The 22,380-nt window shown below is 39.5% G+C and overlaps 1 protein-coding gene and 1 long non-coding RNA gene across 4 annotated transcripts; one reads left to right on the top strand and one right to left on the bottom strand.

Annotated features, from left to right (window-relative positions):
• The first annotated feature begins 150 nt into the window (after positions 1–150).
• flt3 (fms related receptor tyrosine kinase 3) lies at positions 151–21,789 on the top strand. 2 transcript variants are annotated; one of them, XM_048267146.1, is made up of 24 exons: positions 151–424; positions 828–919; positions 4,521–4,696; positions 6,066–6,187; positions 6,419–6,545; positions 6,720–6,853; positions 7,583–7,695; positions 7,793–7,925; positions 8,046–8,226; positions 8,322–8,419; positions 10,849–10,954; positions 11,669–11,859; positions 12,248–12,342; positions 12,576–12,708; positions 13,044–13,148; positions 16,455–16,565; positions 16,946–17,102; positions 17,452–17,558; positions 18,247–18,392; positions 18,947–19,069; positions 19,189–19,300; positions 19,445–19,544; positions 20,141–20,246; positions 20,689–21,789. In XM_048267146.1, the coding sequence occupies exons 1-24, from the start codon at positions 391–393 to the stop codon at positions 20,845–20,847; spliced, it is 2,961 nt and encodes a 986-aa protein (XP_048123103.1). In that variant the 5' UTR covers positions 151–390; the 3' UTR covers positions 20,848–21,789. The 2 variants fall into 2 exon arrangements, with proteins under 2 accessions (XP_048123103.1, XP_048123102.1); XM_048267145.1 differs by having other exon boundaries at positions 18,244–18,392.
• LOC125309994 lies at positions 2,493–4,019 on the bottom strand. 2 transcript variants are annotated; one of them, XR_007196221.1, is made up of 4 exons: positions 3,347–4,019; positions 3,097–3,235; positions 2,804–2,858; positions 2,493–2,695 (listed from the first exon to the last, which is right to left on the bottom strand). It is a non-coding gene; the product is annotated as an uncharacterized LOC125309994 (long non-coding RNA). The 2 variants fall into 2 exon arrangements; XR_007196222.1 differs by lacking the exon at positions 2,804–2,858 and having other exon boundaries at positions 3,347–4,018.
• Positions 21,790–22,380: the final 591 nt, after the last annotated feature.

Genomic DNA, 22,380 nt, shown 5'->3' with positions numbered 1-22,380 from the left:
TGGTAATTAAATCATGAATAATGACGTGCAGTATAGCCTACTGTGATGCAACTGCGTGATGTCACTTCTGTCATGTGATGTCAAAAACTGCAATTTGGTTGATGCACTCACATACCAGTGACCTTTCAACATATGATGAACAAAAAGTTTTTATTTTCAGACATGTAAATAGGTCTAAATGATTATAGACTTGATATGATCAGGATGACCATTAGGCTACAAGCCAAGCAATTAAGCATTCTGCCCTGTTTAGTCTATCTGCTATGAAGACTTTAGTAACCTATAGCATGCCTTCAGTCCCAGCTACACCCATGACGTCACGAGGCGTATTTTAACTTGTTTCCCCCATTGCCTGCGCAGTAGTGACAAGTTTTAACTGCTCACACAACAATGCAATCAATTTACGTGACATGCCTTATAGTTGGTAAGTGAATTATAAATTATACATCAGCACAATGTAGGTATTTATCTATTGTTGCATTAGTACAGTTGTAGGTCATTTTATCATTTTAATTTTAAAAGCTATTTCATTATGGTAGGCTATGGAAATCAGGGGTTGGCTGAACACTAGACATTTCTGAAAACATTCCTAAATACAACAATTCTCCTGTGACATAATATTCAAAGAATTCATGTCCCTCAGGTTCTAAGATTTTTGTAGGATTACATGGCCATTTAGAATGCAATGGTCAAATTGGAATTGTAGACAAGTGCATACAGCGCTCTAGAATGTCAGAACAAGTTGAAATTATAGACAAGTGCATTAGATGCTAGTGAAAGCGACGTAGACCTATAGCCTAGTAATTCTGTGTTTTTACTTTTCTTAGTGGTGGTACAGCAACCCACTGTAAATAGCAAACACCAGCAGCCAGAACATGGAGAAGGAGCTCCCAAGTTTTCTTGTGCCATTGATGAGAAGGTAGATCAGAATCTCCTCAAGGTCTTGGCCAACATAGCCGAGGCTTCACAGCAAGTGTCGTTGCTTTTTGGCTGTCAATAGAATGTTTCACGAGAACAGAAATGTTTAAGAAAGATTATCTTTAGAAATGACAGTGACTGTCTTGAAGTAGCCTGGGTCTCATCTCACTTTTTGTTCTGTTAGCCTGTATAGCCAATATTTACAATATTGAATCGCCCACAATACCATTGACAATAAATTATTATTTTGCCAGGCCTAGTCTATCTAAATAAACTAGTCAAAATAATCTATGAATGTTTTGAATGGCGATGATCGTTTTTTATCCTATCGTTTTTATCTTATATATATCTAGTTTTTATATCTTATATATATATATATAGCCCTACTGCATTTTTGAAATTGAAAATATGTGGTTTATGTTCCTTGCCACCTTGCCAGCGTAGTATCGCAGTGCGTCGTTGTGCTCCCATTTTAACAGACCAACCGCGAACTTCTGCCGGCCGTACACTACAAGTTTGAAGCGATTTCATGGTCGGAGATTAGCCTATTTCCAAAGTTGGAATGACATTTGGAGAAAGTATTGGAGTTGCGACGCGCTCACCTAGGCTCATCGTAGCTGGCAGTCTGGGGTATAAGACAATTCCTTGTCTTGACGTTATGATATCAAACGTTCACCAAATATGGAGATGAAAAGTGGGTAGAGCCATAGGCTACATGATTATGAGAATGCCCAGATAGCAAAATTTGACCGGCCCACCTCTGGCCCACTACCTTGCCTCATGGTTTTGTGAGTGTTGGCCCAGTTCTGGCTGGGCCACCGGCCCAACAATGGCCCAGTTACTGATAACTGACACAAAGAATTTCCTCTGGCCCAGATGTGGCCCACACACTGCAAAATGACTCTCATTGTTTCTGTTGGCCCAGGTGTGGCCCACACACTGTGAAATGACTGTCATGCATTCTGTTGGCCCAGGTGTGACCCACACACTGTGAAATGACTCTTATTGTTTCTTTTGGCCCAGGTGTGGCCCACACACTGTGAAATGACTGTCATGCATTCTGTTGGCCCAGGTCTGGCCCACACACTATATAACTGAGTGTTGGCTGAGTGTCGGCTGGGCCTATGGGCCTGTACTGGCCCACACACTATAAAACTGATCTGACTGAGTGTTGGCTGAATGTCGGCTGGGTCCCCGGGCCACATGCGGCCCATTAACTACCAAAAGTACTTGAAAATAAACACAAATCCAGAACTAGTAATTAAAAGCACAAGCTTCTTTTATTAACAAGTTTGACAAACACAACCTTGCAAATAAAACAAACATTTAAAAATTATACAAGCTTTTACATATATACACTTTAGAAATTAAACAAGTTAAAATATACAAGCTACTTTTATCTACAACAATCGACATCTTTCATATACAAAAACACAAACAATTAAACATTTTAAAACTGTATAATGATTCAAAGAAATAAATTATTCTAAATTAACATTAAACATTTACAGAAATATTCTATCTCTCTCCCTCACTCTTAAAGAGTAATTCCATTGTCAGTCGCTAGAGTTGTGAGTTAAGTGTTGTGCTAGTGCTTTAAATTCTGTATTTTTGTACCATGTACCATGACCTACCCAGCTACATACATGCACACACACTCACTCTCAAAGTATTTTTCAATAGCAGCAACCTTTGCCACCTGCCTTCTCTTTCTGTTGCCGCTTCATTGTTGCCTCCACCAGTTTCAGCAGCACTACCAGCCGGGGGTGTCTCCAAACTGCATTTAGGTATAAAAGAATATTATAAGATCATTATGAGGTCTAAAGCAAGATTTCAACATGTCATCTGTCAGAGAAGTTCTGTTTGTCCACTCAAATATACTTACAGATAGCCATCTCAGCTCTCTGTGGGGGTTGATCAAAGAGTTCTTTCCATCCATCCTTCAATTTGAGATGCATGGACAGCATGTCATTTCAAAAGAAAAGAAAAAAATCATTAAACTATTTATCCTTTACTGTCTGACAAAATATTACTAAAGCCCAGTCTTGCCACTATGCAGCTGTCTTGGTAACACCTCCCTGCTAGTTATTTTGGGCAACATTGACATTGTGTGATTGTTAAATGCTATTACCAATGACAATCACCAAGAGCAAGACGTATTTGTCAACACATACAGACCTGAAGCACAAAGGCTTGTGGACTTCCTTCACAAGAGCCTTGTGGGTGCTCCAGTTGGTTGGCCATGTTTTCAACAGCGCATGTTTCCTGCCCACTCCTGTTCTTTGCTGACATAATGGATGAGGCAAACCAAAAGCATCTAAAAATGACACATCACAAAACACAGGCCTAGATGAAAGCTGATTCCTATGATTTGGCTCATCTAAACAAAAACGTATTACTTATTCTATTAAATCAATGTACAACTTACCAAGAGCTCTTCAGGTCTCCTGTTTTTCCAACACAAGAAATGGTTCACACATGTATACACGGGTAGCCTTCTTCATCCAAAGGAGTGCAGGTATCTGGTCAGTGTGGCCTGGATTCTGAGGTGTACATTTAAAAAAAGTCACAGTAACGTTAGGTTAATGGAAGTATATGTGTTCAAAATGATTACATGATCATAAACAACCCCTCAATACAAAATACAGAACGACCTTAAATTACAGATTTTGATGAGCTTTACATGACCAGGACAGGACCCACCCTGCTACTATCTCTCTCTCTCTCACACACACACACACTCTTAAGGCATACAGTCTCAGTCCTGCCTGCCTAGTGCCTGAAGTTTGATAGATAACGATGAAATGCCCAATTACCAATCGCTATATTCTAAGTCATGCAATACTGGTTAACTGTTAAGCTATTTCTAAAATGATTAGATCACACTTTTCTTTGAAAACCACATAATTATGCAAGTATAGCTAACGTTACAGCAAATGTTTTTGACAAACCACCAACACTGACGTTAACGGTAATTAGGCCAACAAAGTAGGCTAAGAAATCATAACGTTATGTTACCGCTAGCTTCGTCATCGTCGTCAAGGGGGTTAGATTGAAACACCCATTCTTGTTATGCTACTTGTTAAACTTTGTCTGCAATAATAAGCCTACGTACATTCCTAATGATTTACATGCAATAACAGGTAAAGGTAAAGTTGCATGTTACTTCCCAGATAGCAAACATACACTGGGACGGAACTGGGCCACACCTACCATAACGTCCGGCACGGATCTGCATAATGGACCTGATCCGGCGTCCAAACGCACATCGGTCCAAAATTGGTCTGGCTAATTATCCTGAAAAATCTGTTTGCTACACATTTGCTAACAGGTTCGTTATAGGTTCACCCAGGCTAAAGTTCGTAACGTTTTCCCAACAGCTCTGATAAACTGATAAACATAAGCTAGGCTACAAACACAATTGTAGTTTGATGATTTTTTTTTGTGGAAATTATTAGCATTCCACCTGACAGAACTCTATAGCCTCCAATGACCTGACCGAAAATACACCTTGAGATCCTTGTGAGTCTGTTGCTGCTCTTTCATCGATATATGAACTTGATATTATTTTTATCTGCCATTGTTCATCTTCTGAGTTGCAGGTGGTCCCTTGCAATTTGCCTCAGGGTCAGCTGCAGGACTCTGGAAACATTACTTTGGAAGTGTCTGCTGGACAGACCATTAAGGTGTCCTTACAGAACATATCTAAACATGCCCTCTCCTGGCACTGGGAGAGCAAGGATGACACCTCCAAACCAGCTGTAACTGGGAAGCATAGGTAGCCTTTGTGTGTGTGTGTGTGTGTGAAATTCTCAATCAGATTCTTAAAAAAAGATTATCGACATAAAAGCTTTTATACTTTAGTCATTTAAGTTATATCTTCTGGAATGTGAATGTATGTGTTGTGATGTTTTATCAAAAAATGCTCTGAAGTGTAAGACGGGAATTTGGCACGAGACTATCCTTTTATCTCATCTTCGCATTTGCCCGTAACAATGTCCAGAAGTCCTTAGATGTTTCGGGCAATATTGTCTGAACTACTTATAATAATTCTGAAATGTCATACAATATTGCACAGCCCTGACCAATATTTGAAATCACTAGCATAATGACTGAGGCATTCTATGCTTGCTGATACCCGGACAAAAAAAGTCCACTCCATTTCTTCACAGGAGTTCTAATATAAGCACCTGTAACTATTAACTGATTAGCCACAGGCTTTATAAGGGCTCCATTTCCTGTCACATCTTGAGGTATATCGCTTCATCTGCACATACTGAGCCTTGTCCTAAATATCTGATTACACTGCTAAGTTTAATGATTCTTGACCTTGTTCCGTACCCTGACCTTGATTCTTGGATTCGTGATTGTAAATGGTTTGCTGGTACCGGCGCCATTAAGTAGTGTAATTGTACTTTAAACTTTTTCACAGTTATGGTGGCTCTCTATCTCACTACACTCATATTAGTGTGGGCATAATTCATTCGGAAAGTATTGTATTAATGTAGTAATGTTGAAAAATCTCTGCCAGTCTCTTATGTTTAATTTGTTGTTAATTCAGTTGTCCAGGTCAATGGAAATCCTATAGACAATCGGTCAGAGACCATTTTCAGAATTAGTGTAGGAAAAAGATGTAAAATTTGTAGTGAGTATCACCACACTTGAAAATACCCTCTTTTCAAACCTGTTTAGACCTATATAACCAACACACGCAATTGACATGCATAAACCCCTTCATGCTAGAAACAGCCTCAGTCACATGTCTGCCATCGAAGAGTAATGTATTGGGATGCACTTAAACTTAAATACTTTATCTGTCACTAAATATGACTATCACATAATAACCAACCCATTGAAATACTTGCTATGAACCCACTGACACAATGCACATGATTTGGATATTTTAACATTTAATCTAGAACACTATTCATCCCTTTGTCTAGATATTTCAGTCTTCTGTGCATTTCTAGGATTAATTATTCGATCACAGAAGTCAAACTAAGGCCATTTGTGTAAAGCTGTAAATGTCGAATATATGTATTCTGTTTCCATCACCCCCTCATATCAAGCATACTTTTAAGTCATTGAAATATGTTCATGTGATGACGTGTCTATGGATGTTGTTTGTGCCATGTTTGTACCTACAGGGAGGGGGCCTTTGTGTTTCTTTTTCAAGCCACTGACAGACATATTGGATTGGCCACCATCCATTGCAGAAACGACAGTGGAAACATTTTGCTGAGAATTAAACTCTGTGTCAAACCAACCAGTGAGTTGTAGCCTCTCCCTTCTCTTGAGTTTTAAAGTTGTCGTTTTGTCTCTACCTTCTAGTCATGCCGATAAGTAGTATTGTGTTCTGTTCTGTTATCCTATGTGTTTATTTGTGAATTTTCATTACAATGTGATTGTATCACAAAATTGGATCCCTAACAAATTAAATGTAATGAAGTAATGCGTTCACTCAGTGTCAGTGACTATGTGTTTACTTTATGATGTCCAGAAAGGCCTTCCAAACCTCACTTGAGTATTCTTGAGTTGGAGAAAGGCTATGCTCCAGACATTGTGTGTAAGTCAGAAGGAAGTCCTGTCCCAAAAATAAAATGGTACAAAGATGTCAACAAGTCCAGGTAAGAGTTCTGATTGTGGTCACTGGAAGCATAAGGCTGCTGTAGACTAAGCAAACTTTTTTTGGCCCCATGGGCAAGAAATATATAATTCAGTTATAAATTAATTATCACTCTAAAAACTTTATAGATAGTATCATGAAACTGATGTAATGTATGTATGCTTAAAAAACACAGTGTAATTTCCGAGGGAAGAACTACGGCTAAAGCAGCCAGTGTGGAGAGCAAGCTTGATAGCTACGGACAGAAAACTGTGATGTGTTGTGCTTCGAACCCACTAGGAGAAGAATGTTCTTTACTCTACGACTATGGTAAAATATTTCACATATAAACATTTACTTAATTAATTAATTCTTAGAGTTATGGTTTGTATATTTATGGTATTTGTTTAGTTTCATTATTGATATTTGATATTGTTTTGACATTATTGTTATTATTACTATTTTGCATTATTGACATTATTGTTGCAATTACTATTTTGCTTAATGTTGGCCTACAGTACCAACATTAACTGTACTGTTAAATTTAAATATAACCGCAAGTGGTAATTATAGGGGTCCAAACAAAGTGTCCTTCAGCAGGTTGAAGGTGGGGGCTGTAGCGCCCCCTATGGATGGAATTTCATGAAATTCAGTGTGCGTCCAAAAAATGTCGTATGATTGTGTGTACCAAGTTTGAATAGGATGGGACCTTTACAAGATTATGATAAATGCAATAGAATCATTACAGGCCATGCTCCAAAAGTTGATTGAAGTGCAACTTTGAATCAAAGCAATGAATCAAAAATCGGAAAAAGCCAACCTGTTGCTACACAGCTTCACTGCTTGGACCCCTAATTACCATAACCATAAACAAAGAACAAGCCAGACAAATGGACAGAATAGCATACATCATGAAACTATGTTGATGTTAATGATGGCTGGAGACAGCTGCAATCTGGACACGGAGCCCAGAGTTGCAAGGTTTGAAGGAGGGATAAGAAGAAGATGAGAGGATTTGCTCTTCTGGTTATTTGAAGGACATCTTTTTTCCTGCCTCAGATCTGGACCGCTCAGACTCTAGTCCTCCTGTTGTGGTGATTCGTGGCCAGACTCTTCTGCTGAGCTGCACATCTACCAGTTCGTCGTCTGACTGGCTCTTCAATGGCGTAGAGGTGTGTGGCAAGTGATAAAACACTAGCAGTGACATCATTGCTGTGAAGCATTGCTACTGTACATTTTCCACCATCTCTAAATGTTTTTTGTATTTAGGCTCACCAAGTTTTACTCCTATCTGGAGAGAGGTCTAAATACCTCTTTCTGAACAGCAGTGATTTAGTCACCAGTGCTGAATTCAGCTGCAAAGATCGAAATCGAATCAAGTCAACTACGATTAACGTTTTGGGTAAGGTCCATCTCTATTTTTTTCTGATTTTGCACTCATGTCTCCAGTATCTCTTCTGTTATGGTCAGAGGATGACCACCATCATTGAATGTTGACCTTGTTGCTCTTGTGTTACCGTAGGCAAAGGATTCATTAACGTTACAGGGCTGAACAAGGTCAACAATATCAAAGCCAGTGAAAAGTCTGGGTTCTGCTTCAGTACCACAGTGCATTCCTTCCCACTGGCTGATTGTCACTGGTTTACCCCAACTGGAGAGAGAGTTAAATGCCAGGGGAAAGAGCATGTGTGGGAAGGGGTGAGGTAAGTAACGCCAGAAGGTTTGCTCAGTTTAAATTAGTCCAGTCACATCGTATTTGCTGTTGCTTGTGTAACAGGCATTCTCTGGCTCACTCTAGCACCTACACACTGTGTGGTCAAGAACCTGGTGCGTATCGGCTGCAGCTGGAGAATAGCGACACCAGTGTCACCAAGAATGTGTCTTTGTGTGTCACAGGTAAGTGGTGCAGGACAGTTAAGTGTTTGTTCTTACCAAAGATTCTAGAGTGGAGCTCTGTTTTAGAATCTTTGGTTCTTACTCCTTTTTTGAGTGCTACCGGACACCAAATGATAACTCATGGGACAACTTTTTGAGCTATGTTATAGATGGGGGCAATCGCATGACTGTGATGAATGCCCACTGATTAAAGTTCTTCAGATAGTTCTCCAATGGGAGAGTGCCCAAACAACATCGCTCAGCTTTGCTCGAAAACATTGCTCAAAATGTTACTCCATGTACCATTGGCTCTATACGAAGGCCCTAAGGGGGCATCTAGGCAAAAAAATTACTGGTGCACACAAAGTCAAGTCGAGTCTATTTACTGTTTATAGCTCATTTCATAGACAGAGGTCATTCAGTGTGCTTTATATAAACAAAAGCAAACAGCAATAGCAAATAAAAGCATAGAAGGGCAATAGTCAAAGAATAGTTTAAAAGGAAAAGATCATAATAAAAAAGAAAACATAAAACACAAGATAAAATCATTTAAAAATAAAGAATAACTAAAAAGACAACATAAACGACACAAGGTAGAATAAGTAAAAGACAGATTCAGAATTTGTAACTCAGTGCAGTTAGCAGAAAGCATCTGTGAACAGTTTCATCTTAAGTTTAGATGTAAAACTGGCTACAGTAGGGGCCTTTTTGTTTTTCTCCTGAGACCTCAAAGATCAAGGTGTGTGCTGCTGAAGCATTTCTGTTAGGTATTTAGGTCCTGCTTCATTTACTGATTTATGAACAAGCCATAGTGCTTTAGAGTCAATTCTGTGACTTACTGGAAGCCAGTGCAGGGAGTTAAGAATTAGAGTAATGTGCTCGGTTCTATTAGTTTTCATGAGAACCCTAGCTGCTGTGTTTGACAGTCTTTTTAGACAGGCCTGTGAAAAGCCCATTGCAGTAATCCACCCTGCTGGAGTTAAATGCATGAATTAGTATTTCTAAATCATGTTTTGACATCAGCCCTCTAAGTTTAGCAATGTTTTTGAGGTGGTAAAAAGCTGATTTAGTTATTGCTTTCATGTGGCTGTTGAAATTTATATCACTGTCAATTAATATACCATGAATTTTTTAACAGTATCCTTTGCTTTGAGCCCTTTTGTGTCAAGGAGAGTGGCAACCCGAAGTCTTTCTTCCTTTTTACCAAAAACTACCATAGTCATTTGGCAACAGAGCTAAGTAAATTTGGGTGTCATCTGTATAGCTATGATATGAAATCAAATTATGTTTGATGATTTGTCTAAGTGGGAGCATATAGAAGTTGAATAATAGTGGTCCCAAGATCAACACCTGGGGAACACCACAGGTCAAGGATGTTGGTGTTGAGGTACAGTTGCCGAAGGCAACAAAGAAGCTCTTTTCTTGTATATGATTTGAGCCAGTTGATAGGCTACCTGTAAATCCAACCCAGTGTTCTAATCTGTGTAGTAATATGTTGTGATCAACAGTGCCAATGCTGCACTAAGGTCCAGTAGCACCAGGACTGATGTTTTGCCTGCATCTGTATTGAGGCATATGTCACTGAAAACCTTTATAAGAGCTGTTTCTACTTACTACTTTTTCAATAATTTGCCAATAAAAGGTAGATTGGATATGGGCCTGTAATTGTTTAGCATGGAGGCATCCAGGTTATTCTTCTTGAGAAGGGGCTTTACAACAGCTGTTTTCAGGGACTTAGGAAAAGTGCCAGACAGCAATGATACATTCACAATGTTAAGGACATCTGCCATTATAAGGTGAAAAACAGTTTTGAAGAAATTGGTAGGCAGAGTGGCCACATGTGGAGGAGTTGAGATTCTGTACTATTTTTCAAGTGTTTCATAGTCTATCAAGCTGAACTCGCTTTAAGTTTCCCTCCCGTTGTAGCTGGAAGTTCCGGATGTTGAGTTTGTAATTGAGAAGATATGTTGAGCCTGTCAATTCTACCTTTGATTTTGGCAATTTTACCTAGATGCAAACTCATTGCATATATTACTTGAGAGAAGTTCAGATGCTAATTGTGAGGAGGGATTTGTTAACTTCTCAGCGGTTGAGAATAGTGTTATTTGTACTTCCACTGATGGTGTTAGAGAGGAAAGACTGTCTTGCTTTGCATATTTCAGATGTATATATGTCAAATCTCTTCATGGATTTCATAGTTGATCTGAAGTTTGTATTTGCGTCATTTTCATTTGGTCTTCCTACACTCTCTTTTTAGGAGTTTAACCCACCAGACATGTCCATTTATCTATGTATTTACTTTTACTCATATCTCTGAAATTCTAGAGCACTCTCTCTTTGCCTATGTCCCCTTGAGGTATCTATATGTGTGCATTTCTTTGCGCTGTAATTTCTGGCTAACTTTGTTTTGGAATAAAATAACCTAGAGTCTCTTCTGGTTTTTCGAACAGACAGCCCAACTTTGAAGCTCAGTCAAAATGGCACTACAGTTACCTGCATGACCAACAGCACACATCCATGGAACCTGACTTGGAAATCATGCCAGTTAACAGCTGAGTATGTTTAACTTGGGGCAGCCGTGGCCTACTGGTTAGCACTTCGGACCTGTAACCGGAGGGTTGCCGGTTCGAACACTGACCAGTAGGCGCGACAGAAGTGCCCCTGAGCAAGGCACCTAACCCCTCACCCCTCCCAGAGCGCCGCTGTTGATGCAGGCAGCTCACTGCGCCGGGATTAGTGTGTGCTTCACCTCACTGTGTGTACACTGTGTGCTGTGTGTGTTTCACTAATTCACGGATTGGGATAAATGCAGAGACCAAATTTCCCTCACGGGATCAAAAGAATATATATACTTATACTTATACTTATACTTATACTTTCATTCTCTTTCTGTCTGATCTACTGTGAAGCTTCAGACCAACACTTTTAACACAGAGAGTTGAACATAGAGGATTTCTGAAGTCTTTTATCTCAATATACAACAAGTCCATGCATGACCCCATTTATGGAATATGTTTAAAAGTGTAATTTGAAGAATTGCCAGAGCGGTGTCCACATTACAAAGTGTAGGTGCTGGACATACTGTTTTGGAAATCATATTAAAATTGCATTGAAAGGGAGCTACAGAGTGTATATAATATCTAATATACAATATAATATAATATAAAAAATATAATATAACAGCAATGAAAGAAAGCTTTAGATGAGTCTGCCATGCCCTTGCTATATTAAAAACCATCATTATGTTTCATCCCTCTGGCTTATCTGTAGTTGCCAGAACTCCTCGTCCTGGAAAGAGAAGCCCTCTAAAACGGCTCCTGAGCTGTCCAGCTCAGGGCAGTACTGTCACAAGAGGATCGAGAGCTCCATCCCGTCTGAGGATGTGCGAGGCCAATTTCTGCTCTGCTGCTTTCGAAACCGAGCCGGCGCACAGTGCAGTGACCAGATTCTCATAGAGAGCTGTGAGTTTACTTCAGACAGTAATGGTGTCTATGTTGAAGGATGTATGGATGGAATATTCTGGAATAATGATGTACATACACACTACAGTATAGTATGTTTGCGTTAGAGAGTATAGAGCTCCGTAAACTTGTTACTCCCATTTGAAAGTAATTGTTTAAGAAAGCAAATGTCACTTGGTATTGCCACTTCTCTCTCTCGTCTCTCGATCTACATAACTATGCAGTTGATACTCTATATAACATGTTTCCCTGTTTCCAGATCACACATAGATTTCAACTACTTGACCGGGCATAGAAATTCTCTGTTTATCCGCTGACTCGGTTAATGCTACATGTAATTTCTACATTTTGTTCTTAAATCCTTTGTATGTTTCCTACTCTGTTTCAGCCCCCAACACCACTTTTCTGTTGGGTGTTATCGTTATGCTGGTGGTGATCGTTCTCCTGGTCACCATATTACTCTCGTATTTTGTCAAGAAAAAGGTAGGCCCGAAAGGATTTCCTTAACCCTTAAAGGAGTACCGTCACACCGGTGTGACGGGAATGTTGGGAAATTAACATTCTAAAGAATATCTGGGTTCATTGAATTCAACATAGAATTTTAGAACCTTCAATTGTTGCAGAACTTAAAATGTTCAAAAAACCTACACCTTTAAAACACACCTGTTTCTCTACTGTTCCTACATTCCCCTTACCTCTCTGGTGGTTCCCTTCAGAAACCAGTGTACCAGAGCCAGCTGCAGATGATTCAGATGGTTGGTCCGTCTGACAATGACTATATTTACATCGACTTCAAAGATTTCAAGTATGATCTGAAATGGGAGTTTCCTCGAGAAAACCTTGAACTAGGTACACAACCGAGGCATATTTAGACTGTTGAGTTTTATGCATTCAAAGTACTTTTTTAGAAAGTGTAGGATAAGCATGAACTTAAGGGACTTTTAAATATATTTATAAAGTTGGGGGGAAACAAAAGATGAATTAGTTTCATTTAAAGTGCACAACTTTGCCAAGTACACTTTAGGTTGCATAGCACCTTGCTGCATATTCAAACTCATTATGTTTCTGTACTGTTTGATAGTCCAGTGATTGTAAACATTGTTATTACCTGGATATCTTAAGACGACAAACACTTTCTGTTTCTAAGTTCAGCGCTAATATATCTTTTTCTCACACTCCTGAAGGGAAAGAGCTGGGTTCAGGAGCCTTTGGCATGGTGGTGCATGCTACGGCCTACGGGATTACCAAGCCAGGGGTTTCCATGCAGGTGGCCGTCAAAATGCTTAAAGGTGGGACATCTCCCCAGAGGAAACTTTCAGGCCTGATCATTCTGGCTAACTTCTCCACCTAGAGGTCATGAACCCCTCAGGGTCAGGATCAGGCTGGTAGTGGATGTCGTTCTCATAGATGATGCGGAATAGATGTTTTTTTTTTTTTTAAGAGGCCTGAAGTGATATAAATGTAAATTTCAGTTAAGTAGAAAAGGGAACTTCCAATAGATTATTTTGTAAGGGTGTCAACTTTTTTTCAGAAATGGACTTGATAAAAAAAATAGAATTAAGAAGAAATCAGGAAGTGTTACATTTAGTCATCGCATGAAGCTAAATGCACTGACAGTCTACAATAAATACAGGGCATTTGTACACATACAGGCATTTCTTAGCATCCCAATTTTGTGATACCTTGACACCTGATAGCAGGTTCTTAGTATCTCCTGTGAAGAATTTAGCACAATCATCTTTAAACTTGCATGGAACTTTGCGTGTCATTGTTGTCTTTTTTGATCAGTAAATCTTCACACATTGAATGTGAAGGTTTATTAGGAGTCATTGAATGAAAGTGCATGCACATCTACAAAAAATGAAACAGGTGCTGGGTGTAAGGCTGAGCCAATATATGAAAAAATAAGGAAATACCCGCACACTGTCATATACTAGATTACCGTAAAACTCCAAATAATAGCCCAGGCTTTTATTTTCCCAAATCGCCAAACTGCACCAGCTAGTATTAGAGACAGGCGTCTATATGAGACAGGCCTTTAATTCCCTTTACACAAAACTTTTCCTCTGCAAAACTTTTCCTCTGCAAAGAACACACTGAATGTCTACCTATATGACTAGGCTATCTGATGACAATTACAGATCATAATTCATTTAGTGTTGAGATGTTGTTCGTTGAGTGAGATACAGTAAGATCCAAATAGCAGGGATAGCCAGAACAGATGAAACACGTTTTAATTACGTAATTTACAAAGAGATCGTATCACACTGAAAGCTCATATTTTGTCCCTAGCAAATTCAAGCCTATATCGGTCCTTTGTCAAATACAGTTGCATTATCAGCCCTGACCAAAACCGTTCAGGAATTATTTATGCAAAAGTGAAACGTGCTTAAAGGAGAATTCCTGTGTGATATTGACCTAAAGTGTGTTGAAACATGATACCGAGTGTGAACGTATGTCCATCTCGGCTTGTCCCCTGCACTCCAAAAATTCCAAAAATAATTCTGTGGAAATGCATGGATACCAGTTTCTTCCAGTAGTAGCAACTGGAATCCATGCATTTCCACTGAATTATTTTTGGAATCTGATCCCTTATCATACCTGTTCATTCTTACTCTTTGCTCGACTTATCGTGACTAAATTCAAGATGGCTGCAAATGCTAAACTTTGTGAAGATACTGCCTGTATAAATCGTCTTGTAAGTAAACTACCAGTGCTTTTCTCAAAGTTCTCAATGTCTCGTTTTAAATGTCAGGGCCCTCGGAAGTCTACCAATGAAGTGTGGAGATACATTGAGCCTCGTAAATGGTGTAAAACAGTGATTTATTTGCATGGCTAGCCCGATGCTGAAGCACCACCATTGAAAAAGCTGTTGGTAGCATCGGCTAACTAGCGCCAGAGTTGGAGTGCAGGGGACAAGCCGAGGTGGGCTATGAGACATACGTTCACACTCGGTATCATGTTTCAACACACTTTAGGTCAATATCACACCGGAATTCTCCTTTAAGCCCAAATCACACCCAAGATTCGAGATGAGCAGCAACTTGATGCAACATTCTAAAACCTTGCAACTGTGACCAGACAAGGTGAATGCTTTGCGACGGCTTGCAGCGACGTGCAACATCTAATTCACACTGCTGGAACCCTCTTTTCTGTAATGGTTTTGTGTCATTGCGAATCTTTAAACAGACGATCTGACAGGTTTTAGAAGATTAAATACAACCCGAAACTAAAAAACAGACCAGGCCTCTACTGGAGACCGGCCTTTAACCCAAACCTGTAGCCACGCCAGGCGTTTAAAAGAGACAGGCGTCTCTTAGGGACTCGGCGATTATTTGTTAAGTTATTTGATTAATTATTGATTAAGTTTTACGGTAGATTAGATTAGATTCAACTTTATTGTCTTTGTGCAGAGTACAAATACAGAATATGCAGAATATGCTCCCAGAGTGGTTTATTTAAGCCAGGGGTTCTCAATGTTGACTCCAAATTTTCCGAGGACCCCCTCATAACCGTAACAATTAAGCATGCCATTGGTATTCTCTGCAGTTGTGGCCAGGTCCACTATCCCATGTTTTTTGGCAGATGTGCAACTCATTTGACAACATGGACTGACTCAAACATTTCTACACATTTATCAGCTAGCTGGCTAACAAATAAGCCAAGTTAAGCAGTAGTAGGAATGGTTCTTCATGACCTAAGTGAAGTTAAATGTGGGTAGGAGCAAATAGACACAATTTGCTTGTTTCGTGGGTGAAAAGGGGCATCATCTGTAGACATCATATGTTTTAAAATGATAAAACTCAACTTTATAATTTCAAGCAAATTATTTTGCGGACCCCCTGGCTATGGGTCGCGGACCCCACTTTGAGAACCACTGATTTAAGCTACAACGTTTCGACCAGAGATCTTTGTCAGGTCACCTGTCACCTGGTGAGGTCACCAGACGAAGACCTCTGGTTGAAACGTTGTAGCTTAAAGGTGCTCTAAGCGAAGCCACACGTTTTTTAGGCTAAAACATTTTATGTCACTTACTGCAAACATCACCTAACCAACTGCTAGCTGTCTGTGTCCTCAATACACTGTAAAAAAATTTGGATCTCTGTGGACAGCCCAGGCTCCAAAAACGGCAACAAAAACAACCTGGGCAAACCTAGCCCATAAAAACATAACAAACTGTTCCAGCAAATCACAGACGAGATGCGCGTTTAGGAGAGTTTCAATTGCACGGGAGCAGCACAGGAGGGAGGGGGAGGAAGTAGCGAGTTAGCTCTCTGTTTTTTTTGCAAGTCAACAGAAGTGACGTTACCCAGCATCGTTTAGAGCACCTTTAAGCTACCGGTCACCAGACGAAGACCTCTGGTCAAAACGTTGTAGCTTAAATAAACCACTCTGGGAGCATAATATAACAGTGTGTGGGCATTTCTTTATTTTTTCATATAAGGGTTTATTAGGAAACATACTGAATCTCATTTCACTGCTTACATAGCCTACATCCTTACAGTTCTGATTGTATTGTTCACATGTATAGATCAAATCAAACATATATGCTCCATTTATGATTGTATGTGCTTGTGGTTCTCCTTATTGCACAGACAAACATCAGACAGTGGAGCGGGAGGCTCTGATGTCAGAACTGAAGATGTTAACATATATTGGGCACCATACCAACATCGTTAACCTGCTGGGAGCATGCACACATTCAGGTAATTAATAGGCCATCCTGCACAGAGCCAGAAACAGCCATGGATGTGAAATGCTCCAACAAATAATGAATGTCAATGCGGTTATGTTTGTGGGTATGATCACAAACATGGGAGTAAGTGTGAATGTGGTTATGAATAAAACAATCAATATGAATAGTAACTGGAATATGAATATGCATAAAGATTAGAATATGAGTTACATGAATGCCAATTATGGATGCTATTTCATCTGACCAGTGGCTATGTTTCATTTTAATTTTTTGACTAAAATATATGATTTCTTGTACGGGACAAGTTTTTTAGTATGTAAATGAAGGTCAGCAGCACATGATAAATGAAGGTGCTCCAGGAATAACATTAGACAACTGATCAATCCATAGGGCCCCCCTACCTAATCTTTCAGTACTGCTGTAATGGGGACCTCCTGAACTACCTTAAGAACAACAGAGAGAGCTTCTATAAGTGTCTGGCCGACGCAATCACCAAGGATCGATTCACCAGCCTGTACCATAACTACCAACCAAAGCAAAGCACCAGGTTAGCAAAAGTGGTCACTTTTTACATTACAATTAAATTATGTTAAAATTATGATAAATTATGTATTTCAAAGGTATACAGATATGTATTATCAGTATACATAGGCCTCTTAAGGTATTAGTTTGTCTTGCATGTTATGATGATCCATAATATATATGCAGAAGATTTTTTAAAAGCAGACATGAACAGCATTTTTCTATTGGCTCATTCGTATAATTAAAAAGCAATGGGTTGTGCAAGCTATTGTTCTATTCTGTTTACAAAGTAGTGTTGTGATATTACCAAATAAGAAGACCTTTTAAGTTGAACTGAGGCTCTAGATTTCCCTAATAGTGTCTCACTTCTGCAGTGACTACCAGCACCCTGTTAGCCCGTATGTGCCCATGTCCCCAGTGAAGGACCAGGAGTTTGTTGCTCTCCTCAGTCAAAACCCAACCTCCATGGACATTTCAGAAGGTATGCGGATTTTGTGTGACAACACAGGCTGTAATGACCATAGAAAGGAGATGGATATAGAGCACTGACGAATTAGAAAAGCACATGGTTTTGAAATCACAACTGCTCTCATTTATTATGCTCCCTCCCCTGTTAGCAATCTAGCAATGCAACTGAAAGATGCCTAAAGTTGTTGGCCAGAGTGAGGTCAATTATGCATGTAAAATGTAATAAATAATATGAATAATATTAAATTAATAACAATAATATTAATAAAACCTCAGCTGCACAATCATGCACAACCATATTTAGCAATGAATGTACAAACTCCTAGCCTGGGTGAACCCACACAAATCTGTTGCATCTGAATTTGCTCTGCACGTTCGTCTGGGAACTCTCCCATTTAAGCTGATTTCCAAATAACCAAAAACCCAGAAATCCATTACATCCGTTCAGCTATATACCATGTCCGACAGAGCAGGACAGCTAATAGGCCTACCACAACCATTGGCTGCACTAACCAGTATAAAAATGACGCCAATTGAAAACAACAAGCCATTGTTTACCATAAAGATGTGTAATTTCTCTGCTGTTTATGGCCTTTGGAAATCAAAAGTGAGTTGAGGGTGTCCAGACTAATTCTCAGTTGAGAACTGCTCCCTTTACGTGCTGAAATTGAAGGGTGACAACTGTGTGAACTGTCCAGCAGATTTAGGAAGTGTTGGAGGAAGAACAGAGATGGAAGAGATGCTTGATGACCTTCAGGAAGAGGATCTACAAGTGCTTACATATGGGGACCTCCTCTGCTTCTCTTACCAAGTGGCCAAAGGAATGGAGTTTCTGTCCACCAAGAATGTAAGGCCCGTATAGTTGCCTGTGCTTTACCATCAACTCACGTCTGCGTAGGGGCAGCTGAACAATTTTGCTTTGTGACCTGTTTCGTAGTCTATGCAAGATTAGCAGACGCAGTTGTAAACACAAAGCTCACACATATTGAAGAGCCCTCATAATCTACACAAGCTACGCAGATGATGCGCCACCATTGGAAACATGTTATATGGCATTTGCTGTATGTGTGACATACAAAATTTGTACAAAACATTTTGCTAGGTATGAAAGTGTGCATGCAACAAACTCTCCCTACCTAACTCGATGCGTTCACATCCATATAGCTGGTAGCCCCAAACCCTTGTGAATTATAGGTGGATATCTTACTTTTAGGGCATGCACAGAATACACAACCTTGTAAATTACAGAAGCTAGTAACCTTTACTGAATGTTACACTTTCACTTACACTAAAAATGGATTATGGTTGGATATGTGGTATGTTGAGGCCATGTTTATACTTCCTCTGTACATGCTGAACTATCTATGATAAGCCAAACCACTGCTCTCCCATGATCTGCAGTGCATTCATCGTGACCTGGCAGCCAGAAATGTCTTGTTGACACGAGGCCGTCTTGTGAAGATTGGGGACTTTGGCCTGGCCAGAGATATTGACAATGACTCCAACTACGTTGTGAGAGGCAATGTAGGTATTTGCACACAGAAGACATGTTGGCATGGACCTCCATCGAGGCCATTAGTGCTGTGTGGCTGTGTGTTTTGTGTGTGTATCCCCATCTTGAAGGAGTGATATATGTGTTGTAGGCACGTCTTCCAGTGAAGTGGATGGCGCCCGAGAGCATCTTTAAGGGGATGTACACCATGCAGAGTGACGTGTGGGCCTACGGCATTCTGCTGTGGGAGATCTTCTCTCTGGGTATGGACACCGTTACACCACACAGGTTGTAAAGCACATGATTATCTGGATGAAGGTGTTTTTTTTTTTTTCAAACTTACCTGCATTACAATCCCTTATCTTTCCTACCTTTTCTCTCTTTTCTCTCTGTCTTAAATTCCTAAGGTGTAACACCCTATCCTGGTATGAAGGTGGATAACACTTTCTACAGTTTGATAGAGAGGGGATTCCAAATGGAACAGCCATACTATGCCAGCGAGTCAGTGTAAGTGTCCATTATAATAAACTTACATGTCTATTATTCAACAAGGGATGAATATGTTTGGGCAACATGACACTCAAAAGCAAGTGATACAAAAACCATGAGTAGTCTGTTTGAGTGATGGATTTTGGGATGAAGTTATCAATTGTGTTAGGTGTGTTTTCTACAGTGGATGTTCTAACATTTAAGCAGTATGGCTAGTGAGAGTGGGGTTAGTAAAGGATGTATACGCCACGATCACGTGTGCCATATTGCTGCCCAAAAAATAGTATATATTATATTATATTATATTATATTATATTATATTATATTGCCCTGGATAAGTGTATTAGCTTATTGAATGGATGTGTATGTACAGTCATTTCCTGTGTATTAGCCACATTGTGTATAAGCTGCAGGACAGTGTTTTATGCAAGTTAAAAGAAACAAAACCATATTAATACCATATTAACTGCCCCCGTGTATTAACCTCATAGCTAAAGAAAGTTCGCTAAATCAATGTATAAGCAGCGGCTAATAGTTGGGAAGTTACGGTAATAGTGTTGAATATATGGTCAGTTGAACACACTGTTGAATAGATGTGCATGTATTGTGTGCAGGTATCGCATGATGCGTCGCTGTTGGGCCCTGGAGCCACAGGACAGACCGTGCTTCTCCAAACTGGTGGTCTTTATGGAGAATGAGCTGGCTGAGATAGAAGAGAAGGTGACTATTGAAGATTCATGGTTCATGATTCACTTCATTGTCCTACAATGCAGAAAGTTTGGTTTGGGCTATTACTCATACTGCGTCTATACAGAATGCCTTCTACACACATATGAAATAAGACTGATTAAGATAACTAAGTGAGTATGACCACTGATGAGACATAAAAAGTACACTTGCCTTTAAGTAAACCCTGCAATTCTAAAAAGAGGTGGTACAGAGAGGCAGTACAACTGGAAATTGAATCTACATGAGTGCAGTTGAGCAGTCAGGCGGATTCCGAGTGCTCTTATTTCAGTTCTTCAGTTTTTGCTGGACTAGTCACACTTCCTGTTTTTACTTTCAGCTTCTTTAGAACAACTCACCTTGGAGACAATACAGTACATTGATGCATTGAGTCCTGTTGTGACACAGTCTCTGTCCCCTCCCTCTTTTCTTGTAGATTTACCTTAATATTGGGGAACAGAACAACAATAGCTCCATCTATCAGAACACTGTGGCAATGGTGGATGACGCTGAGCATTTGCTAATGTCTCAGATAGAGAGCGGTACAGATGAGAAGGCCACAGAATCCTTAGACTCCTGTGTCAGGGAAACATGAATTCAATTTGTCAGCTTTAGTAACGTCAACATGTATGTGACAACTGTCTCCCAGGGATTTGCACTAAGTTTTATCAAATTATTGTACAGTATGTAGCATATCATGCTACCACTTTCTCCTTCTACTACACTTTGACTGGTATTCATAACGTCTGCACTCTCATCCTCTAGTAATAGTATTGATTGATGCAGTATTAATTCCTACCTAAGGTCTCATATGCACTGTAGCTCGAATGTAATTCCCCATTTTTGTATGTCGCTCTGGATAAAAGTGTCTGCTAAATGCATAAGTGTAATGTAATGTAAAATTATCACAGTGAGAAGAATTACACTTTATTGCGGTAGAATTTAATTTAATTTATTATATTTTATAGATAACTTTCTTTATTTTTGTGATGTTGCTTTAAGAGTTTTAAGTAAACAGTCAAACATAAGAAGTGGACTCGTGGAATCTTTTCAAGTGTTTTTTTGAGACGAGGGAGTTTGCTGAGCGTCAAGCTAAAGCTTCAATTGGAACCTAGGAAACTACAGGGACTCTTCTTTAGATAGAAACATTGTTCAAAAATGCTCAAGTAAAAACTTGCGTGTATATCTTAGGGGTAATGGAGATTATATTTTTAATGCAATACTATTTTTATACAATTATACTTTATTGTGTCTCTTTTAATTCTAGCTGTGTTTAGAGGGACTGTTTAAAGATTCATGAACTGAGATATTGTGAGATGTGGATTATCATGCTTGCTGCATTTATTTTTCCATTTGGAGAAAATACGAGATTATGAGATTTTACAATGTTTGTCTACTATCAGTGTGCTTAAATTAGACACTGTTTTTCACAAGGGGACAGCATACAGTATCACCTTGAAGTTATATGTTCTATTTTCAGAAGCTGTAACTAAGACAAATAAACATATGTTACTTTACCACAACTTCATTATAACTTCATCTTGTTTATATCCGTTTGTATTGTACATTATGAGTTGATGTGTGAACCACTTTTAGGCAACATAAAATCAACTGTCAGGGCACAAAGGTAACACTAGATGGTGCAACAATTCAGGTATTCGATCTCGCCAGTCAACTAACACAGCCCAAGCAGTGAACCTGGAAAAGAGAATCAAAATTGAGCACACAACTTTTTCAAGTCAATCTCCTTGTTCTATTTCTTGACACGGTGCCAGTTCACTTATTGTCTTTAAATTGCTTAAGAGGCCACTGCTTCTCATCCAGGTTCCTGTTCTTGCTCAGCTGATAACCATTTGCTGCCTATTGGGCAATGTGTTGCCTCATATTTGCCACACCCCCATGTTGCCTTAGTGTCACTCGTCCTAAACCGAAGCTTGCACTTACACGTTGAGCCTGTCCAAAGATGTCATGTACAGGCTGCAGCACCTTGCATGTTGCACTACTTCCTTTATTGTTGTCCACTGTTCTAGCTCATTACACTCAACCCCCCCCCCCCATTTTTGCTCAAAATTGCACACCGCCTACTAACAAAGTCCCTGTTTCCACATACTTTGACTTATATTCAATT

The sequence above is a fragment of the Alosa alosa genome, chromosome 16 (assembly GCF_017589495.1).
Source record: "Alosa alosa isolate M-15738 ecotype Scorff River chromosome 16, AALO_Geno_1.1, whole genome shotgun sequence".
Lineage (NCBI taxonomy): Eukaryota > Metazoa > Chordata > Actinopteri > Clupeiformes > Clupeidae > Alosa > Alosa alosa.
The sequence above is the reverse complement of the archived record's forward strand: the minus strand, read 5'-3'. Positions and strand labels throughout refer to the sequence as shown.